Raw genomic sequence first — 22,883 nt, 5'->3', positions numbered from 1 at the left:
TACAAGTTTAGGATTGAGTTAAGTAGGTTGGAAATGGAAGCTTGAGTAATGAGCAGTGACGATCGGTGAGGGAAAGCAAGGAAAGCAGTGCTTACCTGAGCGAAAACTATGCAAAATATAATGATTGAATTCTAGGTTTAACTTCTTATTATTTTTATCAAGTCTATTTTAACTTGAAAATTACTGTGTTCGTGACTAGAATTACTCGTAACGCTTGTGAATAGTCTAAGTCCTCATCAAACCGCATTTCTTGCCTATAAATGCCAATTAACGCAAACGCTTTTGTCAGAAACCATCACTGAAGCTCCAGGGAAATCAACTTTCAAAGTTGCTTACCCTACATTGAAAAACGCCTTCGTTTTATCCAATCCTCAATCGTTTTGCAAAACGACACCAGCTGCTTAGCCAATCAGATGTGTTATCTGGTGTTGTGGTTAAAGTTGCTTTCCCAGTGACGTCATGCGTATCTCATAGTGGCTGCTTTTGGTTTCAGGCGAAAGGAATACAGCCTCTACGCATGAGTGATTTTCGGGCTTGTAACTATAGGCTACTGAGTACGCTGAAAATAAAGCTGGTTCTAGATAAAGCTGGTTCTCTTACCAAAAAAAACATAGATTCTACAATAAGACATGCAATTCCAAAGGGTACATTAACCAACCAGTACTGAAACAGCACAAGTGTTTTTTAAATTCTTTGGGTCAATAGACTGACATCACAAGTTCAGAGCAAACATACTTGTGTTCTTCAAGAATGGACTAGCTTAATTTATAGGCTAATTATTTGCTCTTTACTAGTGCACCAGTCCAATGCATGTCGTAAATGCTTACAGATGACATTGACAATAAGTTTTTGTGCTCAGTCTAAAAAAGCAGCCAACATTCTAAACTAGTCCCAGTTTGATTGATTGATTGAATCTTTATCCTCGGACTGGGAAAGTCCGAAGATTTTGTTTTGGAAATGCTCTCAGAGCGCACCAAATTGGAAGTGTTTTTCAAAAATTTCTGGGGGAGGCCCCCCAGACCCCTCGCTGGAAGTGTTGCCTTCGGCAACACGCCTTCGGGCTTCGCCCGACGGTTACGCCCCTCGTGCCTACTACCTTGCTGCAACATATTTCCAAGTTGCTTTCCCAATGGTTTAAGCCACCGAACGTCACTGGTAATGAGTATACATAAAGTTTTACTTTTTCATTGTTACATAAATTTTACTGTGTAGCGTAGCCTATTTATTTCCAAAAACTGTTGACACCTTAATCACTGCATTGCTACAGTACAAAAAACATTAGAAAAAGCCGACGTCTTCACGGCTTTGTAGCAACCATATGCCAGTAATGTACCAAGGATCACTGTTGACATAACCACTTCTCGCTTTGCTCTGGCAAACACTGGATGGGTCTTCATTAATTTATCAGTTAATTCTGCATTTTTGTTTTTATAAGGAAAAGGTTTTGATGGAACATCTACTCCAAGAAATTCGCACAAGGGTTCCCAGCCTTCTGTTACACTGAAAACAAGAAGCCTGTCCTTTGGAGCGGTCTGAAAATAAAAAAAATTCCAATTAGTCTACTTTAGGTTCTACACTAGCTGGTTACTCTTAACAGAGATTTAAATTTGGACTGCTCTCCATTCAGCGGGATCTTGTAGATGGAATAATTCCAGGCAACAAATATTGGAAAAACTTTACTCTGTCAATCTCGGTAACCAGCCCCGGTCAAAAGGCTCTACAAATATGTAAAATTATCAAGAATAACCTATCAAAGACTTTGTCAGTCCCAGGATAAAGATTCAAAACAATGTGATGTATGTGGTTATTCAGTTGAACATCAACAAATAGCCTCTCTAAACTTACCTTAACTACATAACTATTGTGCCGCTTGTATAATCGCAATAGCAGAGATTTGTTGATGCCTAATTCTCCATCAAAAATGCTTTGTTTTGGAAATGGAGGTTGCTTGAATATCGCATAACCTAAAAGTACACTTAGTAAGATTAAACATGCAAACACAGCACGTGAACTCATAGCCAATTCATTACAAAACTCTATCGAATTCAAACAAATGGTAAATTAAGGTTTTCTAAAATGTTTTTGTTTTCTACACAGAGCAGCATCAGTGAACACAAAAAATAAGTTAAGCTTTTCGTTATTGGTGTTGAAGTGTCACTACGCAACAATAGTATTCGGGTAAAAGTTATTACATCCTCAAGGTATGGGGGCAATGGGGCATACGAATTGCATCATTCGGGTTTGTAATCATTCGAACCGAGTCATAAAAACAGTCTTCATTCTATATCTCACCGCATATTTCAGCAAACAACACAAATTTGTGTATTGTAGGTGATAATTTTCGCAGAACTCCGAACAAAAATATGGGATAAGACTTCGTTTGGGCCACAAAACTTTTATACCAAACTTCTTCATTTTCTCGTTTGGTTAGAATTATCTGAAAAAAAGATATAGGCTACTGTACATGTGTGTTAATGACAGTAAACATGTCGATCTGGCTTCTATGCCAGTCGGAAAAAGTCTTAGCATGTACAAAAACGCAGCAAAGCATGTGCAACTCGACAGTAGGCTACCAAGATCATGAAACTACGGCACATAGTTTGTTATGTTGCTTTCTTCTGTCAGTGTTCCTCAAAATGAATATGATAACATTTGCGACAGCAAAAAAAAATATTGTCAAAACTTTAAAAGCTCTGATACATCAGGTCATGCATTTTAAGTAGGCTACCAGTAGCTTTTCGTTTCTCCAACAGACACAATTTTGTTTAATTTTTCAAAACCTTTTCATTTTTGACCAGGATAAGTATAGCCTACATGGTTTCCTCCATCAAGTTAGAGTCATTATGCAATTTAGGTCAATGCGTATATTTTCTTAATAGATTGAGTTTCGCTTTTAGCAGCATGATCGTTGCGTACTTTACAAAGATACTAACGACCTGTTTTAGCCTGCTGCTGTGGTAGTAACAGCTTGCACTAGCTAGCATTAGTTGCAATGTTCATCTGACGAATGGGAAAGTGAACGCAGAAACATGCGAGTTGTTTTATTGTTTCACTGGCATTTCGTGCACCATGACAATGCGCATCCTCATAGCAAATAACATAAAAAACAAAAGTTTTAAAATCACATACAGTACTGCAATTTAAAAGCAAAACAAAAAAATTTGGTTAGCGTAAAGTAGATGCAAGAACAGTTGTTTTATTTGTTGGGTAACAATCACTGCACAATATTTTGTAAACCACAGTCCACACCACCTTATTATGAAATGGAATTGGATCTTTTGGTATTGATAAATATTACCAATAGTTCGGAATGGTTTCATAGCGACTTTAAATATAGTTCAGGTTAATGCTTGACGTGACTGTTGGTCAAGAAATGAGTATGTAGTTTCAACACGTTTGGGAAACGCATTCAGTTTTTAAAAGTTATATATTTGTTTGTTTTCTCTTGTTGGCAGGGTAGGTGGTCACGACGTTAAACCATAATCTCTTCGTGGGAAAATTGTAACATAAGATTCCAGGATCCGTTCGTCTGTATGCAATGACCGAAAGAAGTACTCTTCTGAAAACGTTTATTCAAGAACTGTTTTTCTGTAAAAATAGCCCCAAGGCTGTCGAAGAATGAAAGAAACACCGTACCCACTAAAACTTGTCACTACAATACAAATTACTGAGATAAAGACGGAAATTTCGTCTGGTTGGTATAAGCACAAACAAAACCGTTTTAATATGCGACCAACTTTTCAAGCAACAATTTTAAGAATGAGAGAATAGACTACGATATTTCAAATGTACGTATCAATCTTCTGTGACGTAATAATGATAAGCATTATGAAGGTATTCAAGCACCTGTTAAGTTTGGCTTACACCATATCTCGAAATTCAAGATTTAACGATGATGTAATGCTTCACATGTGTGACAAAGGTGATGCAATCTTTCCTTATTTCTAGCAATAGTCCATATGACGTAAGACGTCAGGTTCAGTAGACAACGGTTTTATGTGACGTTTGATTTGTACAGAGATTGTCCGGAACAGGTGGGTGATCAAGTTGTTAGCGCGATTGTAGAAATATTTAGCAATAGAGAACAATTTGTGCTGAAGTGGGTCCGATGTGAAGTGCACTGTGTGCGTAAGTTTTTTGTAAACCTGTGCACTAGTGTGAGCTAGTGTCAGCTTTGCCAGGTGACCTTTACATCAAGAAATGCGATGTTTTGGTTGCTTTTGACTTATTCAGTAAGTTGGATGGATTCTGATATTATGGTGTTTAAGTGATAATGAAATTAAATGTCATCTATACATGTCAGTGGTTGAAAGCTTGTACAAGTATGCAAAACTGTCACAAATAACCTATCAAGAGCTTTGTCAGTCTGAGGATAAAGATTAAAAACCAACCAACATCGAAGCCAAAGTGTAACATGTGATGAAAAAACATTGAAAGCTAATTCTTTGATGCGTTCCTTGACTAAATTGGTCAAAACTTCAACATTCGGAAAACTTCACTCTGCAAATCTCGGTAACCGGCCCTACATCAAGAGCCTCTACAAGTAGGCTATGCAAAACTACCAGGAATAACCTATCAAGGCTTTGTCAGTCCGAGGATAAAGATTCAAATCCGACCAGACCAATTGTCAAAATCAAGCAAACCAGAACCAGATCAAAACTGATGACAGTGGTGACCCCATTGGTGTTTCAAAGATTTTTCAACAACGTGTCCTCCCCATTAGCTCAGTGGTTTAGCACCCAACTTATGATTAAGCGGTGCTGGTTCATCTGTGGAGGTGTGCGCTTGAACAACGCATTTCAGGATTGCTCTCCATTCAGCAGTAGGCTATCTACCATAGTGGATGGAAAAATTCCCCAGCAACAACACTTCAACAACAATCGAAAATTCCACTCTGTCAATCCCGGTGACGGGGCCTGCGTCGGTGTTTCAAAGCCTCTACAAGTATATGAAACTGTCAGAATCAAACTCTGAAAGAAGCTTTCACAGTCCGAGGATAAAGATTCAACCAATCAAGTTGTCGTTTTATAAGAAAATAGCAATCTACGGTACTAAGACAAATCCCTTCGGTATCTGGAATCACCTAACCAGTTCTGTGCTCTAATTTCATAGTTTCATAGGTTTCATAATAATCTTTTGCCCTTAACTTTCCCAAACTCCACTGCAATGATGTAGGCCTATCTTTGTTATCCGTATTAGCAAATATCAATTAAAAAGGGTCGAAAGGTGAAATTTGAAACTTCAATGTCAAACCTTAGCATCTGGAAATGCTTTCAACAATTCTTCCCAAAAATACCAAACTGGGCTGTCGGTGCTGGCATCTACTCCTTGGTACATACGAATGAAATCTTTTGTGGTTCCTCCTTTAGTACAAATCTTTATCCAGTCGTCGCCCAAAAATTCGAAGTTTTCCATATAATCATACACATTCATGCCAAGTTCTTGCAATGCAGAAACCATTGTCTTGGTTCCAGTTTTAGGAAGACCTGCTAAAATCACTTTCATGATGACAAAACTAGTAACATCAATGTCTTACCGGACAACACAGTTTACCTGCAATAAAAACTTAAAGCTTTGGTAGAGAGTTTGCTTTGTTGAACCATAGAGAAATAAAACATAGTAACTTTAGCGGGTTTAGCATACTTTATTTCACACAAAATATAACATAATTAAATTAAATAAATTCAAACGTTTTCGACACGTACGTGTGTCCTCATCAGGAATTAAATCTGCAATACATAAAATGAAAATCGTAAGATAAATTTGACTATGCACTGTAACTGTAACATTTTCATTTTATGTATTGCAGATTTAATTCCTGATGAGGAACACGTACGTGTCGAAAACGTTTGAGTTTATTTTATTTAATTATGTTATATTTTGTGTGAAATAAAGTATGCTAAACCCGCTAAAGTTACTATGTTTTATTTCTCTATGGTTCAATAAAAACTTAGTTTTATAAAAAAGTTTCTTTGGCTATAACCAGGGGCTCTGGAAGCGGGGGGCAGGGGGCAACGGTGCCCTTTTAAAGTCATGTAAGCTACTTCACATTTTGCAATACGATTTAACAATTTCAGCTATTCGCTTTTAGCCTAATTATAATCTTTCATTTCTGCCTCAAAATAATATTCACGAAACAAAATTCTGTATCGCAGAGGTTAGCCTACATCATTATGACATAGCATGATGCCCTTCTGTAACATTTCTTTGTATACCGGACACTTGTATTGTATCATTACTCGATGATGAGCTGATGGATGAGCATTATTGCTATATCTTATCTTCAAACTTTAAAAAAATTGACACTACACTCTCCAATCTGACACAAAAAAAATTCATCATTTTAGCCTCTGAATCTACTCCACTCTGAAATTACATTCTGAATTATGATAGGCCTACTAGCCAATGGAATAGCACAAAATATCTCAGAGGTGGGACCATTTTTGGCAGCACGTAAGTGTTTTTTGTGGTGCACACTTAACCAATAGGTAGAAAATCGTGGGGACAGTTTTTTTATTTTGCTTTTAACAGAAAAGCTACGGAACTCATTTCCTTAACTGAAATGCAAAGTTGCTAAACCTACTCTGAATTCACTCCATTTTCTAAAAATCCGGCTCCACTCCAACTCCACTCTAACCTATGGTAGGCACTTTAAACATGAAGATATCCAATTCAACTACGAACCAATCAGATGTTAGGTTGTCCGCGATGTGTGAATCAATCAGAATATGCTTTAGGTGGATACCGTCCAATTGTGACCTTCCAGCATTCAGCCAGATAGTTGATTATTACTTTGAACTTTGTTTGGTAATATAGGAGCGATCCATTATGTTTATTATGTCTCGAGCTTTATTGCGAACGTTGTTGGTACGAAGCACTTCAGTAACAGAATGAATGCGTGTCACAAAATGGCGGTATCGGATTAGCTCAAGTGGTCGTAGAATAGAAAAAGGCGAAGTGACTGATCTCAAGACAGATACTGCGTTGCGCAATGATATGACGTCATCAACATCCCCCTTTCAATGAAAGGCGTTATGAATAGGATTGCAGTTTTACTACAGTATGAAGGAGAGATCATTTGGGGGTTAGGTTACATAATACAAAACGTATGGTAACACATATGATTACGATATGGCATATGATTACGATATACGCACAATGCAAAACGTATTGTAACATATGTGATTACGATATGGTAAGTTAATTATATTTACAGCGAAAGGGTAAATGTTCAAGAGGTGGAGATGCAAGCATACTGCTAAAAGTTATCAGTGATATCTGGGATAATGCAGTTAAAATATATCACATACAACTTCAAACACAAATGCCAAATGTCATCAGGTTGTAGGTTAAGAAAATTACGTAGTATGGTAATCATTCAACCACACAGGGGCTCTACGCATCCGTCTTGGTCGTTCTGAAGAGCTACTTCTGGGGTAGCTTTCAGAGGGTGCGTCATGGTTGTCAAGTGGTGTTATACTGTGTGGTATATCTAAGAACAGGTCACTTTTGTCGATACGAAGGTGGACCCTGTTCCTTTTATACCTTGTGCCAGAAGCGGACTCGATTATGTAGGTGCGCGAAGAAGGTATTGCGGTCACTCTCCCTCGTTCCCAGCTTGTACTGGGTGGGCTTTGAAAATAAATTCGTTGTCCAATTGAAAATGGACTCATATCACGAGCGTTTTTATCATAATTTCTTTTTGTGGCATTTCTGCGATGAAGCCTTTTTTCGGCGTGCATGGTGTTGCTAGGTTTGGTGATTAGAGGTATCACTGATCTAAGTTTTCTGCCAAAGAGGATCTCTGCTGGGCTGATGTTTACGTCTTGGCGCGGCGTGTTCCTGATCTCAAGCAGGGCTTGGTATTGGTCGGTTTGGTTGAGAAATGTGCGCTTAAGCATGGTTTTTACACATTTAACCGCTGACTCTGCTTTTCCGTTTTCTCGTTGATGGCCTGGGCTGGAAGTTGTATGGGTGACCTGCCATTTTTTGCAAAATGCGTTAAAGCCATCAGACATAAACTGTGGACCGCAGTCTGATACCACACATTTGGGAATGCCGTATCGCGCAAAATGCTTTTTTAAGCAGCTTATAACTTGTCTGGTGGTGGTTGACGTCATCACGTCGATTTCAATGAAATTAGAGTAGTAGTCGACCGTTATTAAATAACTCTTTCCTTGAAACTCGCACAGATCAATACCAATTTTTTCCCATGGCGCCGTTCCTTCGTTGTGTTGTTTGAGTGTCTCTTTCTGGTTGCTTGGTTTTGTTTGTTGACAGATTATACAATTGTCTGTCATTTGTTTTAGTTCTTTTGGTAATCCTATCCAAAACACGGTCTCGCGTGCTCGCCGCATCATGCTGTCATAACCTAAATGCGCAAGGTGTAAATTGTCTTTGATCTCGCGGCGCAAATTTTTTGGGATAAATATGCGCTCTCCCTTTAGTATTAAGTTCTTTTCTTGCGTCAGGCACTCTCGAAGCGAAAAATAAGGTTTGATGTTTTCTGGGAGATCATTTTTGGTAGCTGGCCAACCTTCTGTTATGATCCTCAACAGTGTTTTTGCTTCGTCATCGCTTTGCATGGCCTGTTTTACTGCAATTAGACGTTCGTCTGGTATGTCCTCTAGGACAGTGGTCTCCAACCTGTGGGTCGCGACCCCAAGTGGGGTCGCCTTAACTTTTCCTGGGGTCGCCAAAACTCACCGTATTCAATTCATTACCGAAAAAAAAAAAAGACTGATAGTTTTTTGTTCTACAGTAGTTTACATCCTTTGTGTTTTGGAGTAGCCTACAGCTTGCTACCTCGTGTCACAATTACACGACTGTGATGCAATAATCAAAAACAGAATAGTAGCGACAAGTAGGACAAGCAAAAGCATTCACGATGCTAGTTTAGAATTAGATTAACTAGCATTTATTATCATGGTGACTCCAGAACGAGCGAATGGTTATTTATGCAGGTGTAGTGTGCAGACATTTCACCGGCTGTTTACGGTTTGCTTTGCAGCTAGTAATGGTTATTTGTAACTAGTAAGCACAGATAAATATTGTACAAAAATGGCAGCAAAAAATACCAGAAAAAGGTCGTATGACGACTGACGAGACTTTTTTAAAACTTTGTATTACTGATTCTAATTGCAAACTAAAGTGAAGAATGAAGAAAAATAAACTTAAACGTCATTTAGAAACAAAATCATCCAGGCTGCCTGAATGGATAAACCATCTGAATTTTTTGAACGTAAATTGCAATCTCTTGAATTCAATTTCACTATCAGCTACATCAGTAAAACGTAGGATTGAAGATTATGTCCAATGACGTTCTTGACCAAATTGCAACCATCACATTAACAGTGCAAATTAAATGTTGAAACAAATTGACAATTTTGTGTTCGTGAAATTGAGTTCATGTATTAATTAAAACTTCTTAACAATCATTTGGAATACTTCATTGTAGCCACATTTCTCTGTAATTGTGCATACTCACTCGTATTATTTAATTTCAGCATTACTTGAAACATTTTTCTTCGTATTGGAAAACAAAATGGGGTCGCATGGAAATGCTGATTTCGTTTTCGCTTAAATTGGGGTCGCTTCTTAAAAAGGTTGGAGACCACTGCTCTAGGACGTTTAAGTTCATTATGTGATTCGGTTGATTCTCTGAGTCGTTAAGTTCAGGGAAGGCTCTACTTAGGGTGTCGGCAATGACAAGGCTGGCTCCAGGCATGTATTTGAAATCAACATCGTATCTATTCATGCGCATCAGCAGGCTCTGTATCCGTTTGGGGGCCTGGCTTAGTGGTTTTTTAAGTATAGTTTCGATGGGTTTGTGGTCGTTGTGTATTGTGATTTGTCGGCCATAGGTGTATTGGTCAAATCGCTCCAGACCAAATACGACTGCTAATGTCTCTTTCTCTATTTGTGCCCAATTTCGCTCAGATTTTGTGAGGGCGCGAGATGCATATTCGACAGGTTGATCGTCCTGCAAGAGAACAGCACCAAGTCCATCCTTGCTGCTGTCCACCTGTAGAATCACTGGCTTTTGCGCGTCAAAATAGGCCAGTATTGGGGGTTGCTCGATTTTCTTTTTAACCTTTTGTATTGCCTGCTCACACTCCTCACTCCATTCCCACTCTACGTTTTTTCGGGTCAGTCTTCGTACGGGCTCGAGGTCGTTTGCCAGATTAGGCATGAACCTCGATAGATACTGAATCATGCCGCAGAATCGTTTTACGCCAGATATATCTGTGGGTGAAGGCATGTTTCTTATTGCTTCTATCTTTGATGGATCGGCTTGGATCCCGTTTTTCGTTACCTTGTGGCCCATAAACGTGATTTCCGTTTTCTTAATGATCGCCTTTTGATCATTGAGCAAAATTGGTATATTTTTGCAGCGCTGTCGCAAAGGTCTCAGGTTATCGTCATGGTTATTGATGGCCTGGTTTTCATTTGACCCACAACCAACAACAATGATGTCATCTGCGACAGCGAAGACACCGTTTAGGTTTTGCTATTAATCTTTTTTGAAAAATTTCGCTGCTTACTTTGAGACCGAATGGAAGTCTATTCCACCGATAGCGACCATGCGGCGTGATCATTGTTGTTAGCTTGCTCGCTTCTTCATCTAGTTCGATATGCCAATAGGCGTGTTTTACATCGACCTTTGAGAATATTTTGGCATTTGTTAAGGAAGGTAAGATATCGTCAAGCGTTGGCAATTTATAGTGTTCTCTTTTTAATGCTGTGTTTAGTGGCTGGGGATCGATGCAGATACGTAAATCCCCATTTGGTTTTTTTACTATTGCCATTTGACTAACCCAGTCCGTTGGTTCATCGACGGGGGATAGTACGCCTTGCTCTACCAGCGATTCGAGTTCGAGTTTGACTTTCTCTTTGAGCGCGACTGGCACATTGCGACAGGGTAGGGTTCTAGGTTTTACCCTTGGGTCTACTGTTAAAGACGCACAACCGATGTAACCCAGTTTTGTGTTACTTATATTGGCGATAAAAGCATCATCATTAATCGAAATCAAATTCAAGTTTTTAACTGTGGATAATCCTAGAAGACAGTTCAAGTTATTATCTACAACAGTGAATTTAACACAGTAGGTTTCCTTAGTTCTCGGATTGATAACATCGAGTAGGGCCGTACCTGCTGGTTTGACTGTAGTTCTATTCCACATCGTCAATGTTTGTGTAGTCGGAGTTATCTGACCTCTTTTTACAAAGCGCTTGCATATGGTGTTGACGTCAGCTCCGGTATCCAGCTGGAAACGGACTTCCTGTTCATTTATATTGAGTAGTGCAGTTAGTCCTCGTTTCTCACTTCCTTGTATAATGTATAGCACACAAATATGCGTCTTCTTCTTCTGAGTGCACGCTTGGCTCCATGTTGTGGACCTGGTGTAGGCGGCTTCGACATTTTACTGAAAAATGATTTCTTTTCCCGCAAGTGGAACACGTTTTTCCATACGCTGGGCACATGCTTCTGTTGCGGGGATGGTTTTGGCCACAAAAGTCACATTGAGCGCTTTTCTCGTAGCGTGAAAAGCGTCTCTGTGTTGCCTTGTTGGAATGGTGTTGTACAACCTTGTGTATGGACTCAGCAGGCTTTGCTTGCAATTCTTGCAATTGTTTGTGCGATGCTTCACTGGCTCGGCAGATTTGTATTGTTTTGTCAAGCGTGAGTGTCGCTTCGCATGAAAGCTTCTCTTGCAGCGCTGTCGGAACAGACAGTATGATTTTGTCTCGCAAAGCCCTGTTTCTGTCTGGAAATTTGCAGTGTTCGGCTTTTGCTTTCAATTCTGTCAGGAATGCGTCAAAGGGTTCTTTATATTCTACTTTGTAAAACCTCAATGTGGAGATAACATCGTTCTATTTTGGGCTGCAATATTTTTCAAGTTTTTCCAGCAATATTTTCGGATCGTCTTTGCTCTCTTCTGCGGTATATTCAAAATGTCTCATTTCCTGGATCATGCTCCAGCCTGCGCATTCTTTAACGATTGCTGTCTGCACCTTGTTGTCATCATTGTATGCTTTGGTCGTCAGCAAATAGATATCCACCATTTATGATTTCACGCCATTGGTGATAGGACTCGGCAAGGTTGCTGTCCAGTGGATCAAGTGGTGGGGGCAGTCTATGTTGGCGATCTGACATCTTGTCTGTCTTTGACGCTGGTTCAATTTAACCTTAGTGCCACTTCTATCTGTATGTCTTCGATTTGCTGACGCTACGGCTGAGTTCAAGAATCTTACGCTGCCACCATGTTTATTATGTCTCTAGCTTTATTGCGAACGTTGTTGGTACGAAGCACTTCAGTAACAGAATGAATGCGTGTCACAAAATGGCGGTAACGGATTAGCTCAAGTGGTCGTAGAATAGAAAAAGGCGAAGTGACTGATCTCAAGACAGATACTGCGTTGCGCAATGATATGACGTCATCAACACATTATTTCATTATAATTATAAATTCCCTTTCTTTAACTAAATTGAACCATTTTAACCCATGCGTAATTTCCTAAAGAATTGTACTTTTCCGTTTAAACTGTTGAAATAGGAAAAAGGGAACTGATAATATAAACTGATTTGTTCGCATTTGGAGAGAGCTCAATTAGACAAAAAAGCTCGATCAAGCAATCGGACCAGCTCAATCGGACCAGCTCAATCAGACCAGCTCAAGCTGAGCTCAGTTCCGAAAAGATTAAATAGATTGTGTAGTAGGCTATGTAACAATTTAGACGACTGTTGAAATGTGAAAATTCGTAACATTTGTTTCGTTATTTAATTTCATTTCTGTTATAAACCTACAACATTATATGAACACCTTCTGATGACTAAAAATTATAATTCGAGTACCGATAACAATTGTGTGGAAATAGTTAATGGAGTCAGATAGCTAAATTAAATAAGTTAGATAGAATATTTATTAGATAGTCAGACAGCCTTAATATTAATTCAAAGATAAACAAACATTCTTATACTTAAATATAAACTATCCTTACACGTGGGCCTAAAATAAATGTTACCACAATATTACAGAAGAAAAAAAGAGCAATACCAGTGGTGAGAATCAAAGCCACGTCAATGAAATGATTACCATTGTCCTAAGTTCCTAACCTTCTGCGTCAAGTCAGCCGATGACTTAATTTAACTACCATTTGCGTTCTTCTTTGTTCTTAGAAACGCAACCTTGATGACGTCATTAATAGTTTAGCTTCGTGGTTGATTGATTGAATTTTTATCTTCGGACTGGGAAAGCTTCTTGCAGAGCTTAATCCTGGCAGTTTCGCATACTTGTAGAGGCTTTGAATCACTGACGCAGGCCCGGTCACCGAGATTGACAGAGTGAAGTTTCCGATTGTTGAAGTCTTGTTGCCGGGGAACTATTCCATCCATTAGATACCGCTGAATGGAGAGCAGTCCTAAACGTGCGTTGCTCAAGCGCACACCCCGAGAGTCGAACCAGCGCCGCTTGATCTTAAAGCTTCTTCGTTCCAGAAGTGACGCGCTAACCAATTGAGCTATCGGGGCGGACGTTGAATTGGATATCTTCATGTTTAAGTGCCTACCTTAACTATAATTGACTTACTAATCTATTAGTGAGAAAATAGTAAGTCTGCACGGAGTGAAAGATGCACTAAACTAAGAAAAGCAATTAAACGTCCTGTTTAATCTACCTAAAATCGCTCATTTTGTTAGTCCAAGAAATATATATGATCAGACCAGCGTGAATTTACACTGCAGCCTTTGTTGGTTGTGTAAAATCATGTGTAGCTTATGACATTTCCTTGAATGCAGTATTTGAACTACACACATTATTTCATTCTCCAAGTATAAAAACTACGGATTGTAATCATAGAAACTCTGGTTGATGAGAAAATACATACAATTAAATCGCTCGCAGTAAAAACTATTGCCCGATCAGCTGATTGCCAGTCGTTGGTGAGGTAGACTGTATAATCGCACGCTTCGCTGCTCACGTCCGTTCCGATTTAGAAAGCTCTGACAAAAGCACGCACGGAATGGTGATCAGACCGCAAATGGGGCCAAATTTTACTACAAATCGTTAATGGTAACATATTTAACACAAAGAACGTGTATGATTGCCAAGTCAGGTTTTTCATTTAGTATGACTTTCAGTAAATAAAAAATCTTAAAAGTTAGAAAGGCATCTATGCCCTAGCTTGGTAGGCGCTTCAACATGCAAAATTCCACTAGCCTATACATTTGTATTTTGTATAACACCCGACACTCAAATTCGCTTAATACTCAGCAGGCAAATAGCCTACCCGTGGGAATCAAGGTATGGGATAATTCACCCCAAAATATTAAAAAAAAACATGAAAAAAGGCTAAAAATTGTTCAGTAGGCTATAGCCTAAAACTTGCAAAAAACACGTCTTCAATAATCAAGAGCTATAGAAACGACATCCACTACCTGACTTCATGTCCATTGTTATTATTTTTTTGTATTTCTTGCGTCTGTATCTGTATTTGTTTTCTGTTGTTCCTTCCTTCTTCTTTTTTGTGTCAATTTTGCTATTTTAAAACGCAATACCTTCTTTCTTATAACTGTTTGAATGAGGGAGTGCAGACCCGAAGACCTCCTACGCCTTCAGGGCTACGGTCTTTCGCACTATCTCATTGGATGCACAGTTGCACACTGTACGTTTTTGTTTTAGCCTATGTAGCCTACGTTTCGCATCCAAACAAAAATAAAATGTCCATCCATCCAGTTCAACCACGAGCCATCAACCAATCAGAAGCTATGCTGTTCATGATGTCATCAAGACTGCGTTTCTCTGAACAAAGGAAAAACGCAACTTCCCACCACTGCTATTAGTCTTTTTTCTCGCAACCAACCCATCACGATTTAAAACGATAAACATTGTTCAATATACATTTTTGATATTTGTTGAAAAGCTTAATTAGAACGAAAACAAGCTATCACCTACCCGAAGCCTGCTACTTCATAATAATAATAATGTTATGGTTTTATTTATTGTCGCTCTACAACAGCTAAGGTCTTTTAGCGACAGGGCTCATTTTTCATTTATATCAGGTTTACAATGTTATCACATTATTACCCGACTCATTCTCGCTGCGCTATGCAGGATAGAACACAATCGGTACCGTTTTTAAAGTCTTCGGTTTGACCCGACCTGGAATCGATCTCAGATCTACCAGCACCAGAGCCGAAGGCGAAACCACTCGGCCACTGAGCTGGTTGCTACTTCATGTAGCCTACTGGAAACAAAACAAAAAAGCAAACACATTTATTTTGTGTGATGGGTGGGATTGCTTTTTGCCACAAAGCAAGTCCGGCCGTGGCTCAACGTTTGTAAATGCTGATCTTAAGGCGGTTTCAATGTTGCTTAATGCTTATGATGGAACAGTAGGCCTATTTTGTTTTGATTGCCGTCAATGTTGAAAACGCTGACTCGCACAGATACATTTGTAGGCTACAAGCCTACAAACTGCTGTTACTGCTGAGTGAGATAATGATGAATATTCCTCTCTCATGTTCAACTCACGAAAATGGTGGACCAAGCCTGAATTTTATTTTTATTTGGTTAGAAAAATCACGACTTCATTTTTCAACATTGACAATTTTTCAAAGCTTTGACTTTTGAAGGCCACCTCACTTTACAATACAATGAAAGGGTTTAAGCATTAATTCCATTTCACCACATTCACTTGCAAAAATAATGAATTGAGTGCGTAACTCAATAAAGTTAAGGTAAAAGTTTTTACAGTGTCTTGCACACAAGTACTAGGCTAATATGCTGTACATTCAGGGGCGAGTTTAATTGGTGTTAACTGGCCCGGGGCACTTTTAGATCGCCCCCCTCCCCGTGCAAAAAAGTTTTGAAAAACTTTACAAGGTAATTAGAAAGTCACCCACATCGTTGCGAATACCTTTACGCTAAGCTCAGTCGCAACCTTGTGACTAAAAATTAACCTTGAAAGAAAAAGGAGGCATTTTGCAGAAACTTCAAATGCTGAGAAAATATAATAATAATTACACAAAATCACATTTTTCCAGGTCGGGGCCCCTTCAAAAAGGGGTCCGGAGCAACTGCACCCTCTGCTCTCCCTAAATCCGGGCCTGTGTACTGTGTAAAATTGGTAGCCTATAGGCCTCCTCTCTGCGACACTGGAAGTTTGTTACTCGACGTCTTGCAAAGTTGCGATTACCAGTTTGGGAAGCCCTGGGCTGGTGTATTTCGATTTTTTTTTAATAAGAAATTGTTGTAGGCTATCTATGACACCGCACATAAATTTTGTTTAATTTTTCAAAACCTTTTCATTTTGGACCAGGATAAGTATAGCCTACATGCAGTGGCGTCGGATCGAGCATATGCTGCCGCCCCTGGCTTTCGTTGAAAATGCCGCCCTAAGTAGACTGCAGCAAATTTTGAAATAGTTTCATGTTCAAGCAATCTTTTCAATAAAAATAATTACAAATAATGTGCCGCGTCTCAGAAGTTCTATATTGCTTGAGAAAGAAGCTTCACTATCTCAGCGGGCCAAAAATAAAAGACAAAAAATGGACAACAAATGTATTAGGCAAATAAAAGATCAATAGCCGCCTCAAAATTGAACTTTTCGAGCTTTCGCCAAAGCAAAATCAGCGATAATATCTTCAAAATCAAGTTTTTGAACGTACTCTCTTTCTATAGAAAGAATCGATAGAGCTGATAGCCGATCATCATTCATGGTAGAACGTAAATACGACTTTATCATTTTGAGCTTTGAGAAACTCCTCTCACAGCTCGCAATTGAAACACCAATGGTAAGATAACGTTTCAGACACAAGCATAAATATGGTGTCGAATGAAGTAGGCCTAGGTGTGATTTAGCTAACCACTGTAAAACATCAAACGCTGTTGCATTACGACCAAACGTGGTTTCACTGCTTCGCACCAGCCTCTTAAATCTGTCAATTTCCAGAGCTATAACTCCAAAAAGTCCACCTCGTCGTCTTTATTTATTTTTGCATTACTTCATTTCTCGTGCTGTGTGCACTGTGCAACCTCATTTTGCCGCCCCCTTGCAGCCTGCCGCCCCTGACGCATGGCCAGAGCCGCCAAGTGGCTGCTACGCCACTGCCTACATGGTTTCCTACGCCACTGCCTACATGGTCATTATGTAATTTAGGCCAATGCGTATATTTTCTTAATAGATTGAGTTTCGCTTTTAGCAGCATGATCATTGCGTACTTTACAAATATACTAACGACCTGTTTTAGCCTGCTGCTGTGGTAGTATAACAGCTTGCACTAGCCTTCGGAACACAGTTCTCTAGTCATGTGCTATCATGAAAAAAGTTGCGATTCCCAGTTTGGGAAGCCCTGGGCTGGTGTATTTCCATTTGTTTTTAAATAAGAAATTGCTGTATCTATGATACGGCACATAAATTTACCAGGCTTAATACAAAATGAATGTATTCACGTCACGTTTTTAAATATCCGTGTTATGCGCACAAAGAAACAATTCATAGCCACAAGCTTACCTTGTTTTATGGTGGTTGATTTTGAATCTTTATCCTTGAACTGACAAAAAGCCTTGGTAGGTTATTCCTGGTAGTTTCGCATACGGTAGCCTACTTGTAGAGGCTTTTGACACAGGGTCGGTTACCACAATTGGCAGAGCGAAGTTTCCGATTGTTGAAATTTTGTTGCTGGGGAATTATTTCATCCACAAAGTGCCGCTTTTATGGGAACTCCTGGCCCAGAAAAAAAAAATCTTGCAACATGTTGGCCAGTTTTTAGTAAAGTAACAAACAATATTTGACCAGTGTGTCAAAGTGCCAGATATTTTTTTAAATTTTCAGCCTAATTGCCAATAAAAAGGAACCCAAAAATGACCGAGTCATCCAAAAGTTGAAACAAGTCCAAAATTTGAAAAACTGTAGGCTATAAATTAAAGAACAAAAAAACAAGCTTTTAACTGGAAATGGTATTCATTTTATAACATTTGCATTGAAATGAAAAAGAAACCAAACAAAATTAACCAGCACACAATCCGACATTTTTCCAAGAATCCGAAACATAACCAGTCCAATTTCGTGCAACTGGCAATCTTGTCTCGTCAATCAATCCATTGATTGAGACACTGAACTGGAAACTGAGTCTCTATTTTTGACATTCTTCAGTGATGAAAAAGTAGCCTATTGACAGTATAAGGCATCCTTGAGCAACCTCTTCGCGTTCCGATGTAGCCAAACTACACACTCAGTCAATAGAAAGGGGAAATAGATCATGACTAAAGCTTGCACAAAGATAACAGGTTACAAGGCAAGAGGTGGTTACTCAAAGCAGCGGCTCAGCAGCAGAAGGATTATGTTTAGGCATAGGCTACATGTAGCCTACATTGTAAGCTACAGGGTCATCAATATAATTAACGTTACAACTTCAATCAACTGTATTTACAAATGGTAGAAGTAGACAATTTTTGAGTAGCCTAATAAACATATAAATGATATAATATTATTGTCAAATAAATAAATATTTAGGAAAAACAAGTTTTACTCAATGTGTCCGACATTTGCGTCGATAACAAGTCGGCGACGATTCGAAAAGGACCTGCAAGAGTCACAAATAACTCTTTGAGGTATTTAGGTCCATTCATTTTTCAGATTAGCCTTCAGTGCTTCCAAACTTTGGTGGTGTTTAGTCGAAACCTTGTTCTCCAGGTAAGACCTGATGCCAAAGTCTAGGGCAGCATTTCTTAAACTGGGGTAAATTTCCTCGTTTTGGGGGGTAGCCTAAATGAGCTATCAATCAAAATATCCACATCAGTTGACGGGACAGAAAAATTGTGCCAGCTGAAGGTATTGTAGATATCATTTCACCGCTTGACGGAGATAACTGGAGATGATCTCAATCAAATCTTAAAGGATGACATCATCAGCTATCTTCAAACTTTGCAGGAGGAGTTTGAACGATATTTTCCCGAGATCAATACTGGCAGCATTTTGATGAAAGTAGCGAGAAATCCTTCTGTATGTAAAGTGAAAGATGTTCCTGAAGTAATCCAAGAAGAATTTATAAAATTAACAAACGATTCTTTTGCAAAAGATGAGTTTCACTCTTGCAATCTAGAAAAGTTTTGGGTTAAAATATAGCATTGCTATCCAAGGATAGGTATTAGGGTGTACCATTTTGCAAAAAGTTTTTAGAAATTATTGCGGCTATGTATTACGGGTTTCCACTTTTGTTAAAAAGTATTTTGGTAGAGTTTCAGAATTTTCCCGCCAAAACTGTGGTTCTGCCGCCATTTTGAAAAAATGGCGTCCAGATAGGATATTATGAAAGTCTACAGCTTTAAACTGGCGCAATGTGATCATATAATATGTCGATTACGGGGTTTTTGGGGTCGCAGAACTCGAATTTGAAGTTAAAAACACTCTACGGCAACAATTTTGCAAAGTGAATTTTGACATATAGATATGTGACCACACTGTTTTGGACCGCAGATTTACATGAAAAGAGCATTTTATTGTCATTTTAACCTTGAAATGCATGTAGGCTATGCATAAACTTTTCTAGTCGGTGTGATTATATCAATCAGTATGAGGGAAAAATTAACATGTACTTTCTTGTGTACTTTCACATCCGATGAAAATCTACTAACTAGTCCACAGTATAGCCTATAGCCTGTACTTAGTTACTAATCTACCTGCTTATTAACTAATGGACGGCAACAGAGTACCCCACGGCAGACCAAAAAGTTCGAAAAGCCAAAGTGAACTCTCCCAACTGGGTAAATGCTTTACTTCTACACGACGAAGATCATCATTAGCTCAGTGACTCGAAGAGTAGCTAGTGATCGTACGCAAGTTACAAGATTCAGATCAGTAATGGCACTGAATGAGACGGCCGGTGAAGCACACCACTCACTGGCACAAAAACCAAAAAGAAAGTTCTTCCTCATTGGGAACACTACCGTAGCGAAAGACTAGGTGTTCCAAAGCTTCCTAAAAGCTCTGACGTTCTTGCTAGGCTATTGTTCCTCAGAGACGAAAGTCACAGAACGATCAACCAATCCATCGTGATAGCAAGGGAGGAAATTCCCCTGGTATGGAAACATCATTTTGGCGTGGGTTAGGTATTTGGCAAGAAAAACGAGAAACAATCTGGAAAAGAGAAGTAATCGTGAAAGGTTATTGTTAAAAATGCGGATATAGACCGGCATCTGAAGAATTTGTATGAAACTTGGTATCTAGAACTTGATTCCAGGCGTGAGAGGAATAATACTGATTCATTTAAAAAAACGTTTGCGTGATATGGAAGAAAAGCTCAAGGATCCTCTGAATATATGTAAGACTACTTAGCGATCAATTCTCATGCATTCCGGTATTATTGACTGGGAGACAGATTTGGAACATCTGAAAAATTAGCTCCAGAGAGATCAAGTAGGCTAGGTTGCGCATTGGGCAGAGATGCTCTGTAGAAGAGACGGGACTGAGCTAGAGAAAAATGACACAGTGCATCTGGTGAAAGGAAACAGAAAGAGGATGTTGCTGACAATCTGAAAACCGTGAAGTTGAACTTAAGTGCAGATGAAGAAACAGAAAGTGACAGTGACAACTGGAAAACTCCTGAATGGAAAAGAAAATGGGTATTACGTCGCCTAGCCTATACCTTTAACATCTGATCGACTTGGATGAGCTATCGGCAAAGAACAATGTTCGCTATGTGGTTCAAGCGTCCGGCATACAAGTCGAAGATACTAATATCAGTCACAGCAGCTCATAGACTGGCTAATAAGACTATAGGTCCTCTCACTCCCAAATTAATTATCAGAGATGAGTTCCAGGCCCCTGATTTGGCAATAATTCACTGGGCCGGTAAGATTCTGAAAATGAGAGGAAATGTTTCATCAGAACAGTGCTGTGTATATGTATCTGGCGTTAGTTTTGATGATGAAGGTAATGCAGAAATGAAAGCTTCTGGGGGTGCATGAGACCAGACGGCACCAGATCATCTCAGGAACAGGCCATTATAAAATTGGTGGAAGACTGGAGAGAGAAAGGTGTCATTGATGGAGGTATTTGATACGACTGCCGTCAATTCAGGGAAGTGGCAAGGTACTTGTAGGCTACATTGCTGGAGGCAACAATTGGGAAAGCAATTTGGAACTTACTGATCAAGAGTGGCAACAAATGCCAGTATCAGAATGGAAAAACTTCAGTGATTATAAGAAACTAAGCAAATTCGTTTTGAACGTAAGGATGGTCAACGATATTGCGGAACGCGGGATTAAGCTAATCACTGATTTTTTTGACAGGTGTTCTGACGAAAGCCACCGGCAAGCTCTCTTGCTTGCCATGCAAAGGCACAGTTCTCAAATTACAAAAAAGGTACCTTAGCCAAACTCAATTGTTAAAGAAATTCGTCAAAAATTCAGTGAATTGAGTGCTTGCATAACTTTGGTAGGCTATTGTGTTGATGAAATACTGGGAATTGAAATCAATCAGGACTGAAGCATAAGGAATAGCATGCAGAAGAAACAGGGATGGATCGTGTTTGAGAGTGATTAACTCAATTTGTTTGTAAATGAATCGTGTTGTTATTTCAACAGTTTGACAATATTTCAGGAATGCTCATTCTGGGGTGAGGTATTCTTGGTCAGGTTGTGTCCATGTCTGCAAAATTTCACCATAAATTTCAAGTGGTAAAATTTCACTTTGCAAAATTGTTGTCGTAGAGCACTTTTGACTTCAGATTCGTGTTCTGCGACCCCAAAAACCCCGTAATCGACATATTATATGATCACATTATGCCAGTTTAAGGCTGCAGATTTTCATAATATCTTATCTGGACGCCATTTTTTCAAAATGGCGGCAAACCACAGTTTTGGCGGGAAAATTCTGAAACTCTACCAAAATGCTTTTTAACAAAAGTGGAAACCCGTAATACATAGCCGCAATAATTTCTAAAAACTTTTTGCAAAATGGTACACCCTAATAGGTATTCAAGCTCTGAACGTTACGGTCACGTTTTCTTCAACTTACCTATGCGAATGCGGCTTCTCTGCATTGCTTAGCCTACTATCAAATCTAAAGCACGAAACCAACTTCATATTGAATCCGATATTTGTTGTGCATTATCTCCCACTTTACCAGACATTGAACAACTCGTTGCCAAAAAGCAAGGGCAGCCGTCGCATTGAATATAACTGATGGAACTTGTTACTTTCCTTTTTTTAATAAATGATTAGCTACCGGTAGGCTACCATTTTATCTATTGGGGGTAAATCTGATATTCATCTTTGTTAAAAGGGTAAAACATACAAAAAAGATTAAGAACCACTGGTCTAGGGGTTCAGGTCTGAGGATGAAGGAGACCATTCTTACTTAGAAATGAAGGACGGCATATTGGCTGAAAGCCAGTTGTGCGTTCTTAGTAAAGGGGCAGAATCTTATTGGAATGACCAATTACGTTTATTAAAGTGTTTCTTTGCCCAAGGCAACAATGAACCCTTAAGAATATCATTTATGTAGTTTTCTTGGTTCAATTTCACTCCTTGGTCCACAAAAATCAATTGACTCCTTCCTGATTCGTTGATTGCGGCCCACACCATCACGGATGCCGCCCCTTGTCTCCGAGTGATTACCCGGGGTTCCACATCATCATCTCTTGACCAAACACGATCATTCTGACTATTAAAATGATGCTGGACATCAAGTTTCTTCTCATTACTGAACACAAGGTTTGGCAGCGGCCTCCTCCTTCAATGCGTGAGAGCAGAATTCTGGCTCTGGAGAGACGTTTCTCAATAGTATTGACATTTAGCAACTGTTTCTTCATGTGTTTGAATGGGCTCATCTTCAAATCCTTCTTGAGAACTGTGAACATGGTTCCATGGGCCACGTTC

General features: G+C 39.2%; 1 protein-coding gene across 1 annotated transcript; it reads right to left on the bottom strand.

Annotated features, from left to right (window-relative positions):
• Positions 1 to 1,224: 1,224 nt before the first annotated feature.
• Positions 1,225 to 5,505, bottom strand: LOC145776996 (uncharacterized). The gene is made up of 4 exons (XM_082588261.1): positions 5,254 to 5,505; positions 2,293 to 2,437; positions 1,846 to 1,964; positions 1,225 to 1,532 (listed from the first exon to the last, which is right to left on the bottom strand). The coding sequence occupies exons 1-4, from the start codon at positions 5,503 to 5,505 to the stop codon at positions 1,251 to 1,253; spliced, it is 798 nt and encodes a 265-aa protein (XP_082444387.1). The 3' UTR covers positions 1,225 to 1,250.
• Between the last annotated feature and the right edge of the window lie 17,378 nt (positions 5,506 to 22,883).

This window comes from Aplidium turbinatum, chromosome 9, assembly GCF_918807975.1.
Source record: "Aplidium turbinatum chromosome 9, kaAplTurb1.1, whole genome shotgun sequence".
In the NCBI taxonomy this organism is placed as follows: Eukaryota; Metazoa; Chordata; class Ascidiacea; order Aplousobranchia; family Polyclinidae; genus Aplidium; species Aplidium turbinatum.
The sequence above is the reverse complement of the archived record's forward strand: the minus strand, read 5'-3'. Positions and strand labels throughout refer to the sequence as shown.

Excerpts from the sequence above, each read along its gene's own strand:
- LOC145776996 (XM_082588261.1), bottom strand. The coding sequence starts at position 5,505 with ATGAAAGTGATTTTAGCAGGTCTTCCTAAAACTGGAACCAAGACAATG. Across the intron at positions 2,438-5,253 it reads AAGCATTTCCAGATGCTAAG|ATAATTCTAACCAAACGAGA; the intron begins GTTTGACATTGA and ends TCTTTTTTTCAG. Across the intron at positions 1,965-2,292 it reads GTTGTTTGCTGAAATATGCG|GTTATGCGATATTCAAGCAA; the intron begins GTGAGATATAGA and ends GTGTACTTTTAG.